This window comes from Peromyscus eremicus, chromosome 16_21 (assembly GCF_949786415.1).
Source record: "Peromyscus eremicus chromosome 16_21, PerEre_H2_v1, whole genome shotgun sequence".
Taxonomy (NCBI): domain Eukaryota; kingdom Metazoa; phylum Chordata; class Mammalia; order Rodentia; family Cricetidae; genus Peromyscus; species Peromyscus eremicus.
The window spans coordinates 50,990,684-51,014,198 of NC_081432.1; the positions used below are offsets into that span (position 1 = coordinate 50,990,684).

Consider the following 23,515-nt stretch of genomic DNA (forward strand, 5'->3'; position numbering starts at 1 on the left):
AACATGACCTCTTTGGCAATCCTGAGAGAGGGTACCTTAGGCCAATAATAACAACACCAAAGACACATTTTTCCCAATGTTAGTATATCAGAAAACAAAGACAACTTTAAAGTTGAGCTTCTGCTCACAAGACCAGAAAAGAACCTTTAACTAGCTGTCACAATTCAAAAGACTTCACAATCAAATTTCCCGAATTTCGTGATATCATGTGTATCTAAAATGTTAACATCTATTCAGCAGACTTGTGACTAAGGTTGTCAAAGAGAGTTCACTTGTAGATTTGAAAGTGTGAAGAACCACTCAACTGGGTTCATGACTTAGAGAATGACACTGAGAAATTCTTTGCTTCTCAGCAATCATTGAACATTTGACAAAACAACCTTAAAACCAGACCTATACTACCACTTGATCTCTCAAGCCTCCTACACGTCAGCCTCTCACTTCCCAATGTTTTATCGTATCTCCCTTGAAGGTGATAACAGAGGATGTACTTAACAAAATATTTTTGGTTGGAAGAGTAAAATTTCCCTGACCCCAAGTACTTTTTGCAAAACACAACCAAAAGGAAGAGCAGAGAAATAAATAGAAAGAGATATTAACAATTAAAATTATCGCTGTGGTGCTGGAGAGGTGGTTCAGCAGTGTGGGCACATAGTACTCTTGGAGAGGACACACATTCAGTTCCTAGCATCCATGTCAGGGGGCTCACACCTTTAACTGAAGTCCCAAGGGATCCTCCACATTCTTTTCTGGCCTCTGTAGTCACCGCACTTAAAGTTCAAATAACCACACATGGATACACACACACACACACACACACACACACACACACACACACACACACACAATTAAAAGTAATCATTAAAAACAAGACACTGCAAGCTGGGCGGTGGTGTCGCACACCTTTGATCCCAGCACTCAGGAGGCAGAACCAAGCAGATCTCTTTGAGTTCGAGGCCAGCTTGGTCTACAAGGCAAGATGCAGAACAGGCACCAGAACTGCACAGAGAAACCTTGTCTTAAAAAAACAAACAAAAAAAAAAAAAAAAAAAAACCAAAAGACACTGCAACAGCCTGAAGGAAATAGCTGACATATATCATAAAAATGTATATGCATTGAGGTTCCCTTTGTATTATTATTGCCTTAGCTTTTCCCTTGTGCTCCATAGACAACAGGATTTATAACATTGCAATAATGAATGCAGAAAGATTATTGTAATGGCAGTGACAACTTAGAAAATAACAAATCTGTCCTTACTGAGGCAAACTATGTACAACAGAAAATGCGTTTATAATGAAGCTCTCCCTTAGAGAAGAGCAATTCTGGGTTCGGAATACTGTTAATTAATGCTGGACCTCATTTCAAATGAATGAAATAATTGGTACCACCCAACTCCGGAGTTCTTCGCTCCCTTGGTGGTCATTGGGTTATTGATGTGGTTTAGATAAACAGGGCAGACAAGTGTCAGCCCCAGGAGGAGCTGATTCTCTTTTCATCCTTTGGATACCTCGGAGCCTGGAATCTCCTCCACCCTTCCTCGTGGCTTTCCTTTCTGTTAAAAGCTGCAGATGAGTCCAAGACTGCAGGCAGCACCTCTCACACAGGCGGCTGGCTCTGCCGCTGAACAAGAGCCCCAACCACAGAGGAAACCAAACACAGAATGCAAATGGATCGGGTCAAACCCGTCCAAGTTACCCTTGGTTAATTATGTTCACCGCTTCGGGGTGTTCTTGTTGAAAAGAGAAGTTTTACTTTCTATAAAGCTAAGATATGCTTTCAACAAAGTTCATCTATGACACCCCAGGCTAAGAAACACAGTGAAAGATACAAAATCTTTATTCAAAACTGCAAACTATAAGATCCAAAGTGAACCTTTTTATAAATATAGCTCAACTAGATAATAATGAAAATCATGATTCGTTGGCTATCTTGCATACAGGGTCAGGTACCTCTTGTACTTAAACTGTAATTCCAACTTCCTTGGCATTATTATTCTATTACACTTCTTTCCCCACCTTCTCACTAAAATAGTTTTAATCAAAAAATATGTGGTAATGTGTCTATTGATTCTATACTAATTAATCCTCTCTTGAAGTAGCATTCCAACTCATTTTTAAATGGGACAGTCCTTTCCTGAATGGTGTACGTTGTCATTTTCAGAGAAGAGAGTCGACCTGTAAACTCATCTGGCCATCCTGTCACAGTATTTTGACCTGGAGTTTTCCTATCTTTTCTCCCTTCCCTCCTTGACTAGGTAATCAAAGTGGCCAGCAAATCATTGCATTGATATACCAAGGGCTTTACTGCTTCCCTAAGCTTTTATTATCTCTACAAGAGCAGATGATACCAACTGAGAGTGAGGGGTTAATTGTAAATCTCCCTGCCTGTCCTGTCTTCTGGGTAAACAGTGGCAGACTGTGTCCCTGCTTCAGACAACACTACCTTATTTTCCATCTATAAAGCATCCCTAAAGCGGCTTCAGCCTTCCAAGAAAGCCAAGTATCTAAGCTTACTTCAACAAGCTCCCATGAGGTTGAATTAAGATGCATGTCACACATGCTAAGGCACAGGTGGCATTGCCTGATGATATTACGCTCGTGTACTGTACTCCACTGAGTGCTGTGTCCAAACCACTCCAGTATGTTGACTCTTTGGTGTCTGACCTCGTTGTGTGGCTCCTGGGAAAGAACTCTAGAATGCTTGTGGAAGAGACTGTGTGTTCCTGCGTTTGTTCCCTACTACTTGCTTTTCTTTTGTATACAGTGAATGACCTGCATGTATTGTTAAACTAAACTCCATGAGGCCAGACTTCACTCTTCTCTCGGCATAAACAGCTCTGGTCCTTACGGGTAAAATATTAGATGGTTTAAAAACAATCTTTCCATCTGTTCACATTATTTATAGAAGGAAAGGATTTGCTCTTTTATAAATAGCCAAGGACTTAATAAATAAGCAACTGTTTTCGTCTTTACAAACTGGTGACCTAGAACCCTTTCTTCTGTTTACTTTTGAACAGGTATTCAACCTGACAACCATTTACCTATACTAACTATAACTTCAGTATCACACAAACCAAGAACTGGCGCACACGTGTGTGTGTGTGTGTGTGTGTGTGTGTGTGTGTGTGTGTGTGTGTTTAACTTCAAAGCAACTAATGTTATCTATTTCGTTAATTTATGGAAATAATCATTCTTTCCTGAAATATTTGATTCTCCATTATTTATACTATATCCCTTGATATTTTGTTACAGAAGTTGCTGTACTTTACAATATTTATTTTCCCATTTCATATGAAACAGAGCCTAACCCATACTACCATTGTTTGTAATGCTTGTTTCCAATCTAATTGTTTCAGCCTAACCATAAGAACACTGGCTGTGTCTCAGGCAGCACAACTGAACTGCAGAGTACTAGCTGCTTTCCTACTCTGTCTTCGTAAAAAAAAATAAAATAAAATAAACAGTAAAGTCAAATGGCTTGTGTTTGGAAAAAGAAAGCCCTCAGCCTGTGCTGGCGGAGAAACGCTTAGTAATGCACTGCTCTATTTCCCTCACTCCTAGTAAGTTCTGTAATAATAAGCAGAAGTTCTTCAGAATGTACACCTCACGGAAGCAGAGGTACCCAGCATCCCAGCTGTTGACATGAGATTTGAGAATGCCAACTAACCTCAGGTGCATGACCAGGTTCCGCCAGGACACTTGGGCCCTCTTTACAGACTCACTCTCCTAGCGACTTCTTGGATGAGGTCTTCAGCGCGCTTGTAATTTTCCTTGTTGCCTGTTGCCTGCTTTGATAATCTACCACTGGGACAAAAGAAAAGGAAAAAAAAAAAGAAAGAAAGAAAGAAAAAAAAAAGAAAAAAAAAAAACAATGCAGGCAGAGTACTGGCAGTCAGCCTGTTGGCGCCTCCTTGTGGCTGGACAACTGCTAAGCTGTTGCACGCGCTGGTTTGTTAATGGCTGGGTTGCCATATTGTGCCTGAGACAGTTAGTAGAGTGCTTATCCTAGGAAGGGCTAAAACCCTAATTATGTATAACAATAGCGGCGGCGTTGTAAACCCTAGTGGATTACTGCGGAGTTACGATGCCACAAGATTCCCTGGCAGGGAGCATCTAACAGTTGAGTGCATGCTGGGCCATCAGAGTGATTTGGACATCTGGTTCTAGAGAAGGGTGAACTCCCTTGCAGAGCAGTTGTGCAGGCTCCCTTGAGCATAGGGCTCAGCTGGGAACAGGGGATTGCGTACTAAGATGCCCCAATCAATGACCATGGCGACCTTTTGCTTGCTTTCTCCAAAGAGAGACTTACTTGCTCTCCTGGGGATCATCCTTGGCATGCTTCCTGAAAATGCTGTGACCGAAACTCTTCCTCAAAAGTCATGTTTATAAATGTCAACAAAAACCAAGAAAGTAACGGAAACTTTTATGTATCCATGAAGTATCTATCATTTTAATGGATGTGTATTTTCAATAACAGCCACCTAATCAGTTTACTAGTCATCTAATCAAGATGCTCTGTTGATTTCCAACGGGGAAATTAAGGAGAACAACCAATACAAGAAAACTTTCCATTAGAGGGCACACAAACAGAAGTTTTCCCTGGGGAGGAAAGGGGGGGGATGACACGACTCATTCTGGGTTAGGATGCTCTTCTAAACTTTCATGCTCTTAAAGACAAAAGAAAACTTTGCATTTTCTCTATTTTAGTATGTAATTTGTTGGATTTAATTTAGATTTTTGTTTTGTTTTAGTTTAGTTTGCTTTGGTCTGGTCTGATTTGGCTTTGGTTTTTGAGACAAAGTCACCCTATATAACCCTAGTTGGCCTGGAACTTGCTATGTAAATGGGCTGGCCTTGAACAGACAGAGATCTGCTTGTCTCTGCCTCTCAAGTGCTGGAATTAAAGGCATGAGCCATCACACATTAATTTAGGTGGGTTTTTTTTTTTTTTAGTTTTTTTTTTCTTCATGTTAGACATTAGCAAATCTTCTTGTACTTTAGAAAAGCCAGAAAAAAAAAGATGGGGGGGGGGCAGTGGGACTGGAGAGATGGCTCAGCAGGTAAGAGCATTGGCTGCTCGTCCACAGGACCCAGGTTGGAATCCAAACACCCACATGGTGGCTCACAACTGTTTGTAACTCCATTTCCAGGGGATCTGATGTCCTTTTCTGGCCTCTGATCACCAGGCATGCACAGGGTACACAGATATATAGACAGACAGAACACCCAAACACATAAAATAAAATAAATTTAAAGAAACCAAAAAGGAAACAGTACCTAGAATTAATTTATATCAATTTTAATGTGTTGAGATTTAGAGATTATTCTCCCACCTTTCACTAATTTATAGAGGTGTCATTAATACATTTTACAGGAGCAATTTTTTAACATTCTTGTCATCACAAATAAATCATGGTAAATTCGATGCTGCTTTATTTTAGAAAGTTTCCACCTTTTTCAAATTGTAATTCTTAAAAAAGAATAAAATAAAAGCTAGGTTAATTGTTTTATGATTTTTTTTTAACCAGTTTCTTGTTCATTTAGTTTGGATAGGAAAGAGATCTATCTTGGAAGTGGGAGAAAAATCACTTTCTGGCTTCTAAACTCAACCTTCTATGTAATTAGCATTAATTCCAGAAAGGTTAGAGACAAAAATCAAATGCAGTGAGGGCACTTGAAGCGGTGGCTTTGTCTAATTGAGGCAGCCATTCATCAAAATAAAGGTGCAGAATTGAACACATGTCTGTACAGATGCACTGAATTTAAAAAAAAAAAAAAAAAGATTGGAAATTTTTGTAATTAAAAACTTTTTAGAGCAAAGTAAACATTTTTGACCTATCACTTCGACAGATTTCTCTAAATAACAAGAGTATAAAACTATGTGGTCTTAAGATGTTTTCTGTTGCTGTTGTTTAATGTAATCTATCATTTCAATCATACATTTGTCAAGTACAGATAAACCCTGTGATTGATGGGGCTGTTGTTGTACAGAGCTCTTGAACCCACGTGACCTCATCACAAAACTGCCCAGCCTGCATGTGCCTTCAGCTGGTTGTGCTGGAAGTGGCTGTGTCTGCATTTGGGACAGGAGATGTCAGTTGCATGGTCAATTCCTTTAGTGTTAACCGGACTCTCGGACCACCATTGTTCATGATTTGATTTGTTTCATGTAAGCAAATCTCCATTAAACATGGTACCTTTTTAGAACACCAGATGTTAAGCAACTAGGCACGGGAAAACAAATGTTACTATCTCTTGTTAGCTGCCAAACACATATCCACTAAACACATTTGCTGTTGGCATGCTGCAGCTGGGGACAGTGGACACTTCGGTAAGTGGAAGAGACAAGGCCTTCACTTGGTCTCAGACGGTCCTTATCCATAAGCACGCTGCCTTCATCCCCCACAAAGGCTGCAGCATGACTCACAAGAGCTGTGCTAAGCGACTCACCCTCAGATCCATTGCCCCATTATTTCTTCAGCCCCCGAAGAGCACTGGGCCCCTCACATTGATAATAATGTGCTGCTTTCTAATCAACAGCACAGCACTTTATAAATGAAACAAGAAAACACAATTGGGGCGTGCAACACTCTCCACAGTTCATTTGATTACTGTGAAACCCCCTTAGCTCTGTTACTCTTGTCTTCACATGGGCCAGAGAACTCCACAGCCCATGATTCCTACCTGCTTCTCCTAGCACATCACACAAGACACATGTCTTAACCACGAAAGGGAGAAGATGCGTTTGGGATTTTGTTGTTAATACATCCTCGATCAGCCCACAGCTGCTCAATCCTACCTAGCATCAGAGAACAGAATGTTTAAATGAATGTGATTTTACCAGTAGCTGCCACAGCAAATCAATAGCTTGTTCATAGCAGGAAATTGTGCTAGTGAGCATTGCATCTCCTTCTGTCAATCATCCCATTCATTACATGTTGAGGCTGTTCCACCCTGTGTGGTCTCTTTTCCCAAGAATGAAGAATGTAATGTCAAGTGTTGTGCGTTTAATATACGTGTGCAGTGCTGTCAATTGCTTTGAGACTGCATGAATTTATGGACATCATAATCTTGCCTGGGATAGACAATGCATGCTGAATGTAGGTACATATGTAATCATCATCCCTGTTTACCTGTAGAGATGTTTAGGAATTACAAAGGAAGATCTCCCAAGCAAACAAACAAACAAAAAAGTACTTTAAAAAAAACTCAACAGTGGAGGGAAAGCTACAAATCACCCAACAGTTTTGAAAGTGAATTCCACACCCATTCTTGATTATCTTCAGTGAAACTGGGTACAAACTGCTGTACCTGGTCTCTTTTCTTCCTACATAAATGCAAGAAGCATGCATATACCCCTAAGAGTGAGACCAATCACAAATGAATACAAACACCATGATCAAATAAAGCTAATTTTTTTTCAAAAAGGAAAATCTCTATTTCTATGCTCCTACTTGCTGAACACACTCTTGCCTATTGGTGTATATGACATTATATAGTTCCATCAAATCATTTGACCATGTGGAATGGAAGGGAGTTTTTGAGGTGGAATAATCATGGCTCTGTTCTTCACAGTCAGAAGCTGAGTTTTAAGGAGCGAGTGCGCATGGCTAGCCCAAGAGGCCAAAGCATTAAGAGCAGGCAAGCATCGGTAGGTGACAGGAGGTCCCCGAGCACAGACATCACTGCTGAGGGCAGCCCCACCAAAGTGCAGAAGAGCTGGAGCTTCAATGACCGAACCCGCTTCAGGCCCTCACTACGCCTCAAGAGTTCGCAGCCAAAGCCGGTGATAGACGGTAAGCTTGGTTTTCATGACTATTTTTAGCTTGATAGGCTGCTGTGCAGTTGTGAAATGATTCCTTCTCTGTGGTGCTATTGAAGGTATGAGAAATTGTTTATTTTTATTGGAAATATATTCATTGCTGTGGGTGAATATACAGAAGATAAATTAGTTTTGAGAAGCAACTTTGATAGCTAAATCTACATCTCAGAGAAGGCAAGGGGGCTAGAAATATTAAGTGAGGTTAGAGTTTAGCATGTGCAAGATCCTGGGTTTCACGCCTGTACCCCATTTTAAACCATGCCTGGTACCCCATTTTAAAAGAGAAAGGGAGAAAGAGAAGGAAGGAAGGAAGGAAGGAAGGAAGGAAGGAAGGAAGGAAGGAAGGAAGGAAGGAGGAACCATTTTGTTAATTCTTCCCTCTTATCTAGACTGTATTTATTTCAAGATTACTGTGACCTCCCTGCTAGTGTGTGTTATGTCTGGCCAGCAAAGACAAAGTAAAAGGATGAGCAGGCACTTTGTGAGTATCCTGAAATGGGAACAGTAGCAGCTCCCTTCTGGACACAAGGAAAATGTTCTTCTCCCTTCTCCCACAGTCCATCTACCACAAACCTAGAGACTGCTGCTCACTGTGAACTGCTCCTGTGCAGAGCTCTGCAGCCTTCTAATGATAAATGAAATCCTCTCCCAAGAGGCGTGAACCTATTTTATCTTCTCACGTGGCAGAAGGTTTCTTGCCAACATTTTATTGAATGACACATAATTTTCATGTTTACGAAATACTTTTTTCATTCAAAAATTAACTCAGTTTTCCTTTTAAGTGTGCCCCCTTGGGATCCCTTATGCTGGGCAAAGAACCAGAGTCGAATAGCATCTTCCATTAATGCATACAAACTGCAAAGGTCACCAGGCCTTATTCTCTTGTTCCCTAGCATAACCTGTGTTTTCCCAGGCTCTCAAAGCTCGGGGGACAAGACGAACAGCCTGGGGTCATAGCTGCAGTGTGATCACAGATCCCTGCAGTCAACCCCTGCAACCTCCCCCTGACAGCCCTTCCCAGCTTCCTCAGAGGTCCTCAGAGACCGCCCTTCCCCTCTCAAGTGAGCAGGGCTAGTCCTTCCTTCACACTTCTTCACTCTCCACAACCCTACTCGTGTCATGTTCTCCAAATAGTCTCCTGGATGCTGACCTGATATGGCCCTACCTGGCAGGGATAATGGCTCCCATCTCAGCGGCAAGGACATGCCGATCCTGCCATGCCTGCTTTCACCTGTCGCTCTGCTAAGCTGGGAAATGCCTCATCCTCTGGTGCTGCGTGCTCCTCATCAAGCCACTTGCAGCACCCTGAGTCACTGCTAGTTCAGCTTCCAGTGTCCTCTACTCTCCTTACTTTGCTCTCCAGGAGGAAATTCGCAGATAGCCTTTGGGCAACTAAGTCTATAGTTACTGGTAACAGGCTTTCTGCTGGACTTGAAAAAAAGACAATAATAAAAATGGATACGCCCTTCCTGTAAGGTGGTTTGGCAAATAGATATCAAAGCCCGTAGCATATGCCAAACACTAGACACATCCACCTACCAGCACCGCCTCTAGAATATAACTGCTGCACGACACAGTATCAGATGTTGGGAATGAGTCTTACTGATGGGAAAGGGTGACTATTGGCCACATGTCATGACGCGTGCCTAGAATGCATGCCTGTGACTTAGGAAGCTGAGGCAGGAGATCATGAGACCAAGGACGGTCTGACCCTACAGACCTACACAGCAAAACCTATCAGAGTGTTTGCAGATATGTGCATTTACATGTATGTTATTACTACGTACACAGATTTGTGTTTCCACGGAAAAGTCTGAAAAACAAATGAGATCACAAGTATGTTGTTTCTACATTTTCTTCACCTGTATTTCTCAGTACTTTTTACAATGAACATGTGACACTTTCGTAGTAAGAAATTCAAGGAGGACTTTTTGGTACACTAAAAAAAAATTATCTCCTCCACATACTGTCTCTCCCTTCCTCCTACTCTAACAGTCCTTGAACTATTGGGTACCAAACTTCTCACTTCAAGATGATCCTTACTGAGGAGCACCTGGTCTCTGCTATGGACCAGCCTTCACTCTGTGCAGACAAAGAACCTCCAGGGATGTTCAACAGCTGCTAATACAGCTTGTATGAGTTCCTTGGGTTGCCATGACAAAGTATCACCCACTGGGTACTTTAAACAACAGAAATCCATTGTCTCACAATCTGGGGCTACAAGTCTCAGTCTAAGGTGTTGGTAAAGGTGGTTCCTATGAAGGGCATCTTTCTTCATGGTCCTTCTATCTAAACATAGTCCTTTTCTCTTTACCTGTCTGTGTCCAAATTTCTTCTTTGTATGAAACATGAATCATAATGGATCGGGACCCACCTTAAAACTTCATTTTTAACTTGATCAATCACTCCGAATACAGTAGCATTTAGGGCACTGGGTATAAGGATTTCAACACATGAGTTGGGAAAGGCAGACACAGTTCAGCACCTTGGCAGATCCACTGCTTATGTAACAAGTTCCCTGGCAGGCTCGGGGCATCCATGTCTTCCACCTTGACCCTGGGATCATACTGTACTAAATATATAATTAGTACACATTGCAATAGACCCTTATTCTGATAATGTGAGATTCAAAACCTTTCTTCGTCTCCTTGCCGTGAGGTCATTACGGTTGACTGAGCACATTTAATTATAAAATTCGTAGAAACTGGATTTTGAACATGGAAAATTAATTCTAGTTGTACTGTTTGGCCAGAAGAAAAGAGGGTTTCAAAGACTTACTGGAATTGGCACTACCTACCCTAGCATTTTCTGTATCTCCAAACGTATCTCAGAAGTCAGATACAAAAAAGGAAGGGGGGAAAAGGTCCTATTCTTCACAGATTGGAAAGGTTTCATGTCATACACTTTCTAGATCATTTCATACAAGTGCAATTCTGTTTGCTTAGAAAAGAATTACTTTCCCCGGGCTGAGCCCCATCTCAATTGATTCTGAAGTCCCCAAGTGAAGGCAGAGCTGATTGCTGTCCCGTTGAAGAAGCTTTGAGGGCTCCTCACTGGCAGGAGATGGGAGCTCCTGACTCCTCATTTAATCCAATAGCCAAGAGTCTTTACTTATGATTTAGCTGGAAATTGGGTCTTAGAAATTTTGAAGTACATTTTTCATAGAAAAAAAATAAAGTAGCTATCAAGTAAATGTGGCCTTCAATTACATTATATATATATATATATATATATATATATATATTATATATATATATATATTCATTCTTCCGTGTCTCTCCAGGTTATGAGTATATCTAAAATCCACTTACTGCTCATAGAAAATAATACATAACAACACTACAGCTGACTCCCAATTAGTCCAGGTCCTGTTCGTTTGTTCACTTCTGGAGCTCTTTTCAGAGGCTCCCATTGGCATTCTCAAAGAGTGTGCATGGATAGAAGGGAAAACAATGGAAATCCTGCTGTGCCCGTGAGTTAATAACTAAAAGTTACATTTAAAAAATCATCTTTTTCTGAATGACAGTTATAAATGGAAAACAAAAGAAATTTATGATTAATCCTTTAAGTGTTAACAGCTCCTTATGAATCTGGTATATGTAACGACTCATACACAAGCTTATTAAATATCCACTTGTTTTCCTTGTCATGGCTTTAATAAGACTAACATGTTATACTTAAGAAAGTCACAAGTGTCTCCCAGTATCTCAAACTCATGATTATCAAAGAAATGGCAAGTAGCTGGCAGATATTGGATCTAGAAATATACAAATGGCAGAAGAAAGAAAATCAATTCTAAAGACAATGGCATGTAGTCTCATAGCAGGTATATTTTAATCAAGGTGACCTGAATGCTATCTTCAAATCTGCTAAATCCTAAAATACCTGGCAGAAATGCCACACTAGGAATTTAGTTGCATTTGTGTCTCTGAATAATTTTAGAATTCAGGTAGCACAGAAATTATATTTGTATCCTGAGAGCATAGGATTATAATGACAGAAGTAACTTCTGTTGACTCCTCATACATTGTTCTAAATGCTTTATCTCTATAAATGGAGATTGCATTCCTAAGTTATGAAGTAATTAACATTATTATTGCCATTTCTTAGATGGGGAAACTGAGACTTAAAAACAAGTAATTAGCCTGAGACTTAACGGGCATAAGAAAGGGCACTGTAGCACGCACCCAGGCGATGGAATTTCATGGTTTTTCTGTACAGGCATAGCCACGGTGGACTCCAGGTAGATAACGCTAACTTCTCCTTCCACGTCTTACCCTTAGTTCCTCTCTCCATTCTTAGCCAGCCCTTGCTTTCATTCTTCCATTTTCATTCAGTCCAGATGACCCATGCCAACAAGTCATGTCGCCTTGTCACTCTTCTGTCCCCTCTTTCTCAAAGTCCCAGCTGCCACAAACATAAGCCAGCACGCTTGATTTAACATGGTCAGCATTGCTTCTGCTCAAGGGGAAAAATACTATCCTGCTAAGCAATACTCAAGAATACTGCTGACTGCTAGGGAAGGTACTTCCAATCTCACCGGATGTTTTTGAAGGATTGACGCCGTCTAGGAGCAGGGGATAAGAAAGGTCCACTTTAGCAGAGTCTAAGTAAACTAAAAATGATGAATACTTTCCAAAGGTTAGGTTCCCTTAAGTCCTGTCCCTTTGTCCCTGCAACTATTGATATTTTTTCTCTCTTCTGTTCATGTTCCTCTCTCTCCTCAGCTAATGTACCATTAGGGATGCGTTTGGTTGTGGGCACAAATCAAGCATGTTAGAATATCTTAAATAATAATGTGATTTATGTTATAATACCATTATAAAAGAGTTCATAATAAGAAATTTCAGGAGCTCTAGCTTTACTTCTCTACAATTTTTGTTACCTTTCTTTTAAAAAACATTTCTTTTGTGTAAATGTTCTGTACAAAGTGATAACATAAGAAATATCCATTGACTGGTATGGTGGCAGTTTTCTGTGATCCCAGCAGAGCAATCGGGTTTTCCAGGCTAGCCTCAGCTATATAGTGTGCTAGAGTCCAGACTGAATTACATGAGGCACTGAGAACCTACCTCAAAAGAGGGAGGGAAGAAGGGAGGGGGTACTGAAGAAAAGGCTCATTGGTTAAGAGCACTTGCTGCTAGTGCAGAAGACCTTGGTTCTGTTCCCAGTATCCCCATGGTGGATCACAATCACCACTAACTCCAGTTCCATGGGATCCATTATCTTCTTCTAGCTTCATGAGCAATGTATGCGCACAATCCATATACATACACCTAGATACACACACACACATACACACATACACATACACATACACACGAAGTAGGTAGGTAGGTAGATGAAAGAAAAGAAAGAAAGAAAGAAAGAAAGAAAGAAAGAAAGAAAGAAAGAAAGAAAGAAAGAAAGAAAGAAAGGAAGGAAGGAAGGAAGGAAAGAAGGAAGACAGATAGATAGGTAGATAGACAGATAGATTGATAGAGTCTTTTGAGACAGTTTTATTGCATAGCTCTAGCTTGCCTGGAACTCACTATGTATACCAGGTTTGCCTTGAACTCACAGAGATCCACCTGCCTCTGCCTCCATCATGCTGGGATTAAAGGCATTGCTGCAACACCCAGCTAAATAAATAATGCTTTAAAGGAAAGAAAGAAATTTTCATTCAAGTATAGCATGTAATTTATATAACTTATCTATACATTCCCTGTCCACCTTCAACTGCCACTAATCTCTTTCATTTTTTTTCCCCAAATAGTTCTCCTTCTTGTTTCATGTATCTATAGCATTATGTCTAGATTATACATTTGGGAGAAAACATGTGTTCTGTACATATGGTATACAATAGGTGCGCTTGCAGTTAATGCGTGAGTTTATTAACTAGTAAACAAAAGAAAAAAAAAGTAGCAGATAGATAAGAGCAGCAAATAGATAGCAAAATATTATCAGATCAGTTTAAAACACCCAGCAGAGATGGCTCTGGTAGCCTGAGAGAACAACCCAAAGCAACTTTATTAAATCAGGGGCTTACAAACATCCACCGGAATGCAAAGGGGGAAGTCAGTCAAGGGAGTCAGGTAGGCTCCCTGCTGAGCTTGCTCTTCACAGATAACCTTTGGTTTCTATTTTCCACCATGAAAAGTTTTATCCCGTGGGATGAACAGTAGTAACCTTTGCTGGAAGTACTTCACCTTCTAGCTGTTCACAAGGATGTAATGTTTTTAATGCCCTTATGCATGCTTGCTAATGGCTGTGCTTAGCATGGGGTGGTGGGGTGCAGCCTGGAATTCAGTTGTTGTCGTTGTTGTTGAAAGTCCCTGAGATACATATTAGGTTATCTGTGTAAGAGCTCTGATTTTTTAATGTGTTTGTAGCTATAATTTTTCCCTCTCAGGATCCCTTTTATTGTATCTTACGGGTTCTGAAACATTGTGTTTTCATTTTCATTTGATTCCAGGATTTTAAAGTTTTTCCCTCCTGATTTCTTTGATGGCCCACTAAACATCAATGAATTGCTCAGTCTCTTTAAGTTCTTCTATTTTCTGCTGTTCCACTTGCAGTTAATTTCTAAATTTCCTCTTGTGATTAAATAGAATATACAAGTTTTTGTTTTTCAGTTTTATTGTTTGTAACACTTGCTTTATGTCCTTAAATACAAGAAAACTGGAAAAAATAAAAGTAGTGTCTGGCCTGTTTTGGTGAAGGTTCTAGAAGCTGCTAAGAAGAACATATATTCTGCAGCTTTTGGACAAATTGTTTTGTAGATGTAGATGTTCTGTAGATACCTCTTGATGTACAGGGTCATTTAACTGATATTCTTTTGATGGTTTTTATTTAATTTTTTTTGATAATTCAATATATAAGTACTGTAGTTACTTGATTTTCTGATTTTCTTCTCTTCGCTTTCAACTCCTCCCATATTCCTGTTTCCTCTCAAATTCATGACCTCTTCATCTTTATTATTGGCGCATGCGTGTAAATACAGCCTGATGAGTCCATCTAGTGTTGCCCATATGTATATGTTTTTAGTGCTGACTTCTTGGGATTGGATAACCTATTAAGGGGCTCTTTCATGGAGAAGATTCATTATCTCTCTTTGTTGATATTTTAAATCTGGATTACCTATTAGTCAGAGTATAGTATCAGTGCTGTCCATCACTATTTTGTTTAAGTTTATGCCCAATAGTATTTGCTTCATAAAATTGGTTGTCCAGATGTCCAGGGCATATATGATTTGAATTATTATATCATCTTGATAGTTTGTTCCCTTCTGTGGTGTTGCCTCAGTTATCATGAATTGCTATAGTTTGTGTTTATCATGGAAAGGTATTTTTCCTTCAACAATGGCTTTTTTGAATACAACAGTCATAGTTAGTAGTCATTTCCTTTCAGTGCTTGATACCACATTCTATGCCCTCCTGGATTTTAGAATTTGTGTTGAGACATCTGCTGTTAATGTGATAGGTTTACATCATTTTTGACTAGACACTTCTCTTGCAGCTTTCGATAGTCTTTACTCTGTGTACTTGGTGTTTTAAATATAATGTAATATAAAATATAAATATATAATGTAAATACAATATGATGTGAGAAGTTTCTTTTCTTCTTTTATCTGTTTGATGTTCTAAATGCCTCCTAAGAGCTAGACAACCATCTCTTTTCCAATGCTTGAGAAAATTTCCCCAACATTGTTGAGTATGTTTTATATGCCTTTCACTCACACTTGGTCCGTGCTTGGTAAGCTTTGACTTTTAATGGTGTCCAGGAACCTTGCACGTTCTGTTCATATTTTGCTTCTTGCTTTAGTGTTGCATGAACTTCTAGTTTATCTACCTTATCTTCAGTCCATGGTGTTCTGTACTCTGCTTCATCTATTGACGAGGTTTTCTACTGAGTTGTTCAACTTGTTGAGATACTTGTTCCAAAGTCTTTATTTAATTTTTTCAGTGTTGCTATCTCCTTATTCAATCCCTCTTTCACATCCTGCATCATCTTTCTTCCTTTACTCAGATGTTTATTTATATTATCTTTGAATTAATTTAAAAGTTTATTCAACCCCCTTTTTTATTAGGTGAAGCCTCATTATAATCATACTTTTTAATTCTTTGGGATTTTAGCTATTTCATTCTCAATGGAATCCATTACAGTAGCACTGTTAATTTATTGAAGAAGTTGCATTGCCTTGATTTTTCATTTCTTGTTTTCCTGTTAGGACTAAGTCCCTGTTTGGATTTGTTTTGTTAATGTAATGTATTTTAACGGTCTATGAGGCTGACATCCAGGGCTCACTTCCAAAAGCAAGTCCCCAGAGGCTCGGTGAAAGCAGTCTATTTAAGCTGTTGCTGAATCAACAGTCAAGTGTCAGATGTCTGCCAGATCTCTTTTCTTTGGAAGCGTTCCTTCTTGTATAACAGGAGCCTCTGCTGGCCACACTTACCTTTGCAGCCTGTGGGCTCTATAGCTTCTTTCATGCTCCAGTACTCTCCAGTTCATACACCCTGAGTAGTTGATGTTTTTTCCTATGAGGGCAAAGCAAACATCATCATTGAGACCCCTATAGGTAGATCTGTCTCCATGTTTTCAAAACCATCACTCCAGCATTGAACTCTTTGCTGGAGTGATGAGGAAGTGGAAGCCAAGTGTTTAGATGGAGCTTCAGAGTTCCTCAGTCCCAGTGACAAGCAAATTCATGGCAGATATGTGAGCCAGAGATTAGGTTATTCGTTGATCCAAGATTTCAGATTCCACAGCTTTCTTCAGTGGTAGTTACAGCTCCTTGTCACTGAGGGTGGGGCTACAACCTACTGTATGCTTCAGTCTTAGTTTTGAATCCTTTCATCTAAACTTATTGCAATATCAGTGTCTAACCTTCCCCCTCTCTATGACTGCTGCAGATGGCTCTCTCCCACCGTGGGGCCGTGTTGTGAGCTTTCATTTGATTCTGTGTATTAATATGCTCACTTCTTCAGGGTAGAAGCAAAACAACCAAAGGAGTTCCAAGCAGCTTGCAGGATTTTCAAAGACAGTAAAAAGGCCACTTTATGTCTGTATTTCTTCTAAAACAGTAGTTTTCAACCTTCTCAATGCTGAGACCCTTAATACAGTTCCTGGTGTTGTGGTTATTTTCGTCAAAATTATGCTGTTAATTTTGATAAAATTATTTATGTTGCTCCTTTATAACTGTAATTTTATTACTGTTGTGAATCATAATGCAAATATTTTTTGGAGATAGAGGTTTGTCAAAGGAACCACGACCCACGGGTTCTAAAATGTGCTATAACCTATCCATTCACATGTTATTTTGTAAAGTTTTTCCTATTCTGGGGAATAGGACCATGATTGGCATCCATGAGTCAGTAGCTTGATTTGAGGCCAGACTTTGCTAAGGCATGTGATCAAGTGTGAGGGGAGGTAACTAGATACATTTGAAGCTTAAGGCCTAAGGATTGGATATTAGAAAAGCAACATACAATAACTTCTGAGTTAGTCAAGAAAATAGTTTTACCTTCAGGTGAGGGAAATGATGTTGCATATTTCATCCTAAATATTCTGCCCATGTATATTTTGTTCATCTAAATGTCTAGTCTTCTTAATTTTTAGAAATGCCATACATATATACAATGTGTTATGATTACATTTACCTCCCATTACACAATCTAATCCCCTTTCCTCTCCCTCTGAACAATTTCTTATACCCAATTAGTTCCTTTGTTTCTTTCATGATTTTTTTTTTGAGCCACTGAGTATATTTAAGATTGCCTGCATAGCGAGCATTTGGCAATTTGGTTAAGATTGGGCCACTCCTTGGTGGCTAAAACTGAAGAAAATGCTGCCCTCTCCCCTGCCAATCATTAACTACCAATAATTCCTCAGGAAGGGATGGGGACTAGTTGGTGATGCTTCTCTCTATGGTAGAATGTCAAAGTGCCTAGTCATGTGGAGAACCTATAGGGATATGTGTGGTGATACTGTGTTTCCCGAAATATTGTGCACACTAATAAACTTATCTGGGGTCAGAGAACAGGACAGCCACAATATAAAACATAGAGGATAGGCAGTGGTAGCACACGCCTTTAATCCTAGCATTCCAGAGGCAGAGATCTACCTGGATCTCTGTGTGTTCAAGGATACAGCCAAGCATGGTGACTCACGCCTTTAATCCCAGAAAGTGAGCCTTTAATCAGGGAGTGATGGCAGAAAGCAGGAAGATATATAAGATGTGAAGACCAGGAACTAGAAGCTTTTGTCTGGTTAAGCCTTTAGGCTTTTGAGCAGCAGTTCAGCTGAGATCCATTTGGATGAGGACTCAGAGGCTTCCAGTCTGAGGAAACAGGATCAGCTGAGGAACTGGCAAGGTGAGGTGGCTGTGGCTTGTTCTGCTTCTCTGATCTTCCAGCATTCACCCCAATAACTGGCCTTGGGTTTGATTTTATTAATAAGACCATTCAAGATTCATGCTACAGATATGCTTAGCTGCTCTGTGTTCATGACTGCAATGGCTATATCATATCCAGATGGAGGTATTTCACAGTGTTGCTCCCAATCACCTGCCTCTTAGATTCTCTCTAGTCTCTCCTCTGCAACATTCCCTAGGTCTTGGAGAAGATGATATAGATGTCCCATTTATATCTGAGCACTTCTCAGTCATGTATTCTCAGCACATTGATGAGCTATAAGACTCTGCATTAACCTTCACCCACTGTAAGAGAGAATCTCTGCCCAAGGTTAACAGCTCTGGTCTAAGGTTATAAACATAAATATTTAAAAGATTTTACATGTCATCAATTGAAACAACAGTAGGTTCCCACCTAGGTAGGACCTTTGACCTCCACAACCATAGATTTTTGACTTGGCTTATAATACCAGGCATGTGTTCTTTCCCATAGCATGGGCCTCAATTTTAATCAGAAAGCAATTAGTTATCACCACCACCCCCTCTGCCACTGCTACCACCACCACCATCACAAAAAAAAAAAAAAAAGTTATTGTACCAGTAAGCATGCCATGACTGGCAAGTTGGCCTTATAGTACACATGACCCATATCTGGGTAAAACTGCTAACAAATGTTACCCCCAGCAGCCTACATAGCAGCTTCTAGTACTGGGAATGCTAGCCAGCAGGGGGAGAGCTTCCAGACTGATTTCTCTATCCTCTAACCAGAATGTATGGTGTTTTCAGCAGTAGGATCTTACCACCTCCTCTAACCAGAGTGTACGGTGTTTTCAGCAGCAGGATCCTACCATCTAATTTGAAAGTTAAGAACAACCAATGACAGTAGACTGTACTGTTTTGAGAGGATCTGGGACATTTCCAGCCAACAACTCTTAAAGAAGTATCCTTAACTTGATATTGAAGTTTGAGTTTAAAAACTCATGATTTCTGGAAGCAGCATCTTCTATCCATGTAGCGCACTTCTGTCCAGCGTTCTTTTTTCAATACTAGTTTTTTGGTCAGTAGGAGGTCTCCTTATGGCCCTTTCATAGACTTTTTGTTCCTGTTACCCTGCTGTCCCACTCCCACCTCCCCCCATTCTCTGGATCCGTCTTTATTTAAAGTTGTTCCCACCTATCATTCCTACCCTCTACTTTCACAGCCCTTGTCTGTTACTGTCTTCTCCTCTTCATGCTTCCCCTGTCCCTTAACTCCTTTCTTGCTTCCTGAACTCCACAAACACTTCCTCCAGCTTAAATGCAGAAATCTAAACCTCTGAAGCTAGGTCCCACATATGAGACTGAATACCATGTTTGTGTTTCCAGGCCTGAATTACCTCATTTGGTGTCTTTTCCAATTCCATCCACTCCTTTGCAAACGTCACAACTTCACCTTTTTATTTTATACCTGAATAAAATATACTGTGTGTATATACCACATTTCCACTATCCATTCACAGCTGATGGACATCCAGGCTAGTTCCATTGCCTAACTATCATGACTAGAGCAGCAGTGAGCATGAGCATGTAGACATCTCTGTCAAGATAGTTTCCCTTGGTTTTGGTTTTGGTTTAATACAAAAGCCAGAGTTAGAAGAGGGCGTCCCTTCTGTTATCTTCTGTTAGAAGCTTTCTATGAGATCACAAACACAAACTGTCCTAACTCCTTGAATTTCAAAAGGACAAAGTGGGAAAAGGAAAGACTAGAAAAATGTAAGTTAGAGGCTAGGCATTAGTGAGTACTTACAATCTGTGTCCTGGAATGAGAGAGAAGCAGAAAGATTGCCGGTTAGAGGCCAGCATGAGATACATAACAAGGCCCTATCTCAAGCACAAAAACCAAATTAAATAAACAGGAAGAATTTCAACTGTGTATCCCTCCTCACATAGACTCAGTTTGTGTTTGCTATCTCTACCCCTGCTGGAAAATGGACTCAGTCGCCTTCCTCTCCACCCATGAACAACCCTGTGGCACCTCACCCCTCAAGCTACTTTCCTTAGTAATTCTTCCTTTTGATGTTGATGATTATGATTAGCTCGGTTGTGCCTAGAAGAATAGCAGAAGGGTCAGAGGTGCATCTCAGTTGTGAGCACTCACCTAGCACACACAGGGCTCTGCCATGGTAAACCAGAACACAGCACTACAAATACCCAATGCAAAGTGCCAAAATCCTCAAATCCTTTTGAAAGGAGTTTACTCTCTTTCTCTTTTCTTTAACCGCTCTCTGGGTCCAAGACTCACCAATCAACTAAAAGCTTTGTCAGTATTTCAGTAAATCAGTATTTCAAATACTGATCTGAAATCCCAGAGAACACTGACGAAAGGAAGCATCTTTGACACAATGATTTTGACAATTACTATATCCTGAACCTATACTCACCTGTACACCTAGGGTATTTTCTTCCATATGACAATGATCACACAGACCATGCAATAGGAGGTGGAGGTCATTAGTAATTTTCTAAAAAGCTATATACCACAAATTTCCTAAAATCTATTTTGTCTCAAGCCACATATTTTCATCATTACCTTTTGTCTTTGTTATGAACCTTAATCTCTAGTTTTCCTTGACTTTAAAACATTTCCATTCCATTACCTACTTTTCTTTGGGAGTATTTGGACTTGTGACATTTAGTATAACCAAAGATCAAAAATTTCATCATACTCCTCCTATTTATATATATATATATATATATATATATATATATATATATATATATATATATATATATATCACCAGTGCCCTCAATCTTGATTATGTGGCTACATAACTCTACTCTATTTGGTGCAACAATTCAAAATGAATATTATCAAAAAATTGTCATATTAGTGGAACAAAAAATAAGTAAAATAAAATGTGAACCCAGGAAATCAGCCATTCAGTGGCCAAATCAATGTTTCTGACTTACAGGCTAGCACACTTTCCTGTGCAATGTACAGCCCCTTCTTAACTTCATCAAGAGGTTTTTAGATGTACTCTTGGTCATTTCAAAGAGCATAATCAGAACCAAGAGATAAGAAATACACTTTTTAGTTCTACATAATGAAACCCTAGCCCCAGCTGTTAAACATTCTACACCAATAGAATGGATTCCCTAACTGGAAGCATTCAAGCCAATCTTGGAATATCTGCAGGCAGGGGGACTTCTGAACCCTTAAGGAGATCAATCGACATCCTTTAAGAAATGTTCTAAGCCTAAGTTTCTAAAACCTGCTCCACTGTCCTGATGGGAAGTAACGTCCTTGCCCATTATCCTCACAGGCAATTCCATACTGAGGGACAGCAGAGGGGAGGAAAGATTGACTAAAGGATGCTAGAGATAGATTCTCATTACCTGGGCTTCGTGTTTCTTTGGCATAGAAAAGTCCTTCCTGTTGCTTCCCACCTCTCATGCTGTTTCTAATTTTCCTCCAGAATTAGACATGGCCCTTAACATTCTGAGAATTATTTCAAGTGTTCCATCTATCATTGTGATGCATACGTGCGTAGACCTTGTGGGTTGTTATAAAATTTGAAGAGGCCCTTGCTTGGTATATTCCAGTCAAGAAAGGTCTTTGGGGGGTGCTGCTCAGGGCTAGCGTTTTCCTGGATTGGGGAGTGAGGGGCTGTGAAAAGATGTGGCCTATGGACATTTGCCTGCTGCCCCTCCTCAGTTACAGTGCTGATTTCGCACTGGGGGGAACAAGAGGCATCTTCTTCACTTTCAAATACCTTACTTTTTAAAAATAACCCGCGTGACCTCTGAAACTTGCACAAAATAATCACAAACTTAACCATTACCCAAATCACAGAATTTAGCCCATATTTAAGAGAAGTACTCTTCCACTCATGGAGGGTTTTTTTTTTTTTCCATCTGTATATCTCAATTATTTCCTTCAAAGGCACACTTAGTCGTCTGCTGCACAAAAAGAAACCAATACGACACCATTTTAAAATTACACTTAATCGTGTTCATGGTGTGTTCTACTTGGTAGGAAGAGAAAAGGGGGTTAGATAAAGGCCAAGATCCTTTATCTGCAGTGGCCGGCTGACATAGAAAAAGACAAGCTCCTCAGTCCTTGCTTTATGCAGTCTGCAGCAGGAAACTTTCTCTTACTGCCCCAAATTCCCTTTATTTGATTTTCAATGTCCAGCCTTTCCAAATCTCTCTTCTCTCCAATGCTTTCCTCCATTGCATGTACTATGCATGACTACTGTTCCTGTACTCCAAAAATTTGGAGGCCTCGGAAGATTATTGTCCCCCAGTTACAAATCACCGTTTGCACACAAAACCTTTATATTCCCACTTGTAAGAAAGTTCCATCTTTTATTAATCTAGACCAACTGGTATGCATATCATTCTGCTGGACTTGGTGAATTAACCGTTTCCAAGATTATTTCAGACCTGTGTTCCCGTCTTTTGTGTTTGGGTTGAAAAATGTCATAAGTGGGTATGTCCTTGCCTCTGCACCAATTCTCTGTTTTTGCATAAGTACCCTCTCTCAGATTAGTGATTTAAGACAGTAGCTATCTAACCTGTGATTCTGTTAGGCGGGTCTTTAGAGCTGGGCCCACTTCATTCATAGTCTGTGATGATCCTTCTGGGTTGGCTGGAGCCTGAGAGGAAACTGCAGCTGAGATTCCTCACCTCTGATCCACATGGTCTCTCACCATCCAGTAGGTGGGCTGGGTCATGTGGGAGTGATAGGTTCTTAAGAACAATACCAGCAGGACCTGCAAGGCCTCTTGAAGATTATGCTCATTGATCAAGGTGTATGTCAGTCTGTTTAGAGTTTGCCAACCTATTTGATGAACGAATAATGCAGATTTGCAATCTATAGTTTGCTGGACGATTAGGAAGCTTGACTTCTTTTATTAAGGTTGGAAATCCCTAAATAGGGTTCAAGGAAACAAATCACATCCCATTTTAGAGATGGGATAAAATAAGGCCCTCTACATCATCTCACCTTTAATTCAGGAGCATTCTAGAATATTAAATGTAGAGGGGTAAGAGCAATTCATTAGCCTATCCTAATTCATCCTCCTTCACTCATCTCACCCTATAAGGAGGGTCCCTGAGCCAATGCTATCTGGAGCAATGACCATCCCTGAGATTTGGATGTAGTCTGTCACTTACTTGACCAAGATTGCCTTAGCATTTGTTCTAATATAGGCAGTCTTTCTATGCTAGGAATTTACCATGTTTTTTTTTTTTACAAAAATGATTATTTGCTAGTAGACTATAACAAAAATTATGAAAATTGATTTGTTTGTTTTTTCAAAA

At 40.0% G+C, this 23,515-nt stretch overlaps 2 protein-coding genes across 2 annotated transcripts in view; both read left to right on the forward strand.

Moving 5' to 3' along the window:
- Positions 1-23,515, forward strand: part of Kcnq5 (potassium voltage-gated channel subfamily Q member 5) — a 133,110-nt gene that overhangs the window by 69,220 nt on the left and 40,375 nt on the right. Inside the window, exon 8 of the mRNA XM_059281420.1 lies at positions 7,576-7,796. Within this exon, the coding sequence (XP_059137403.1) occupies positions 7,576-7,796 (221 nt within the window). The remainder of the gene's footprint in view (positions 1-7,575; positions 7,797-23,515) is intronic.
- LOC131926320 (glutathione S-transferase alpha-3) overlaps positions 1-23,515 on the forward strand; it is a 265,294-nt gene that overhangs the window by 43,239 nt on the left and 198,540 nt on the right. The gene's annotated exons all lie outside the window — the stretch shown is intronic.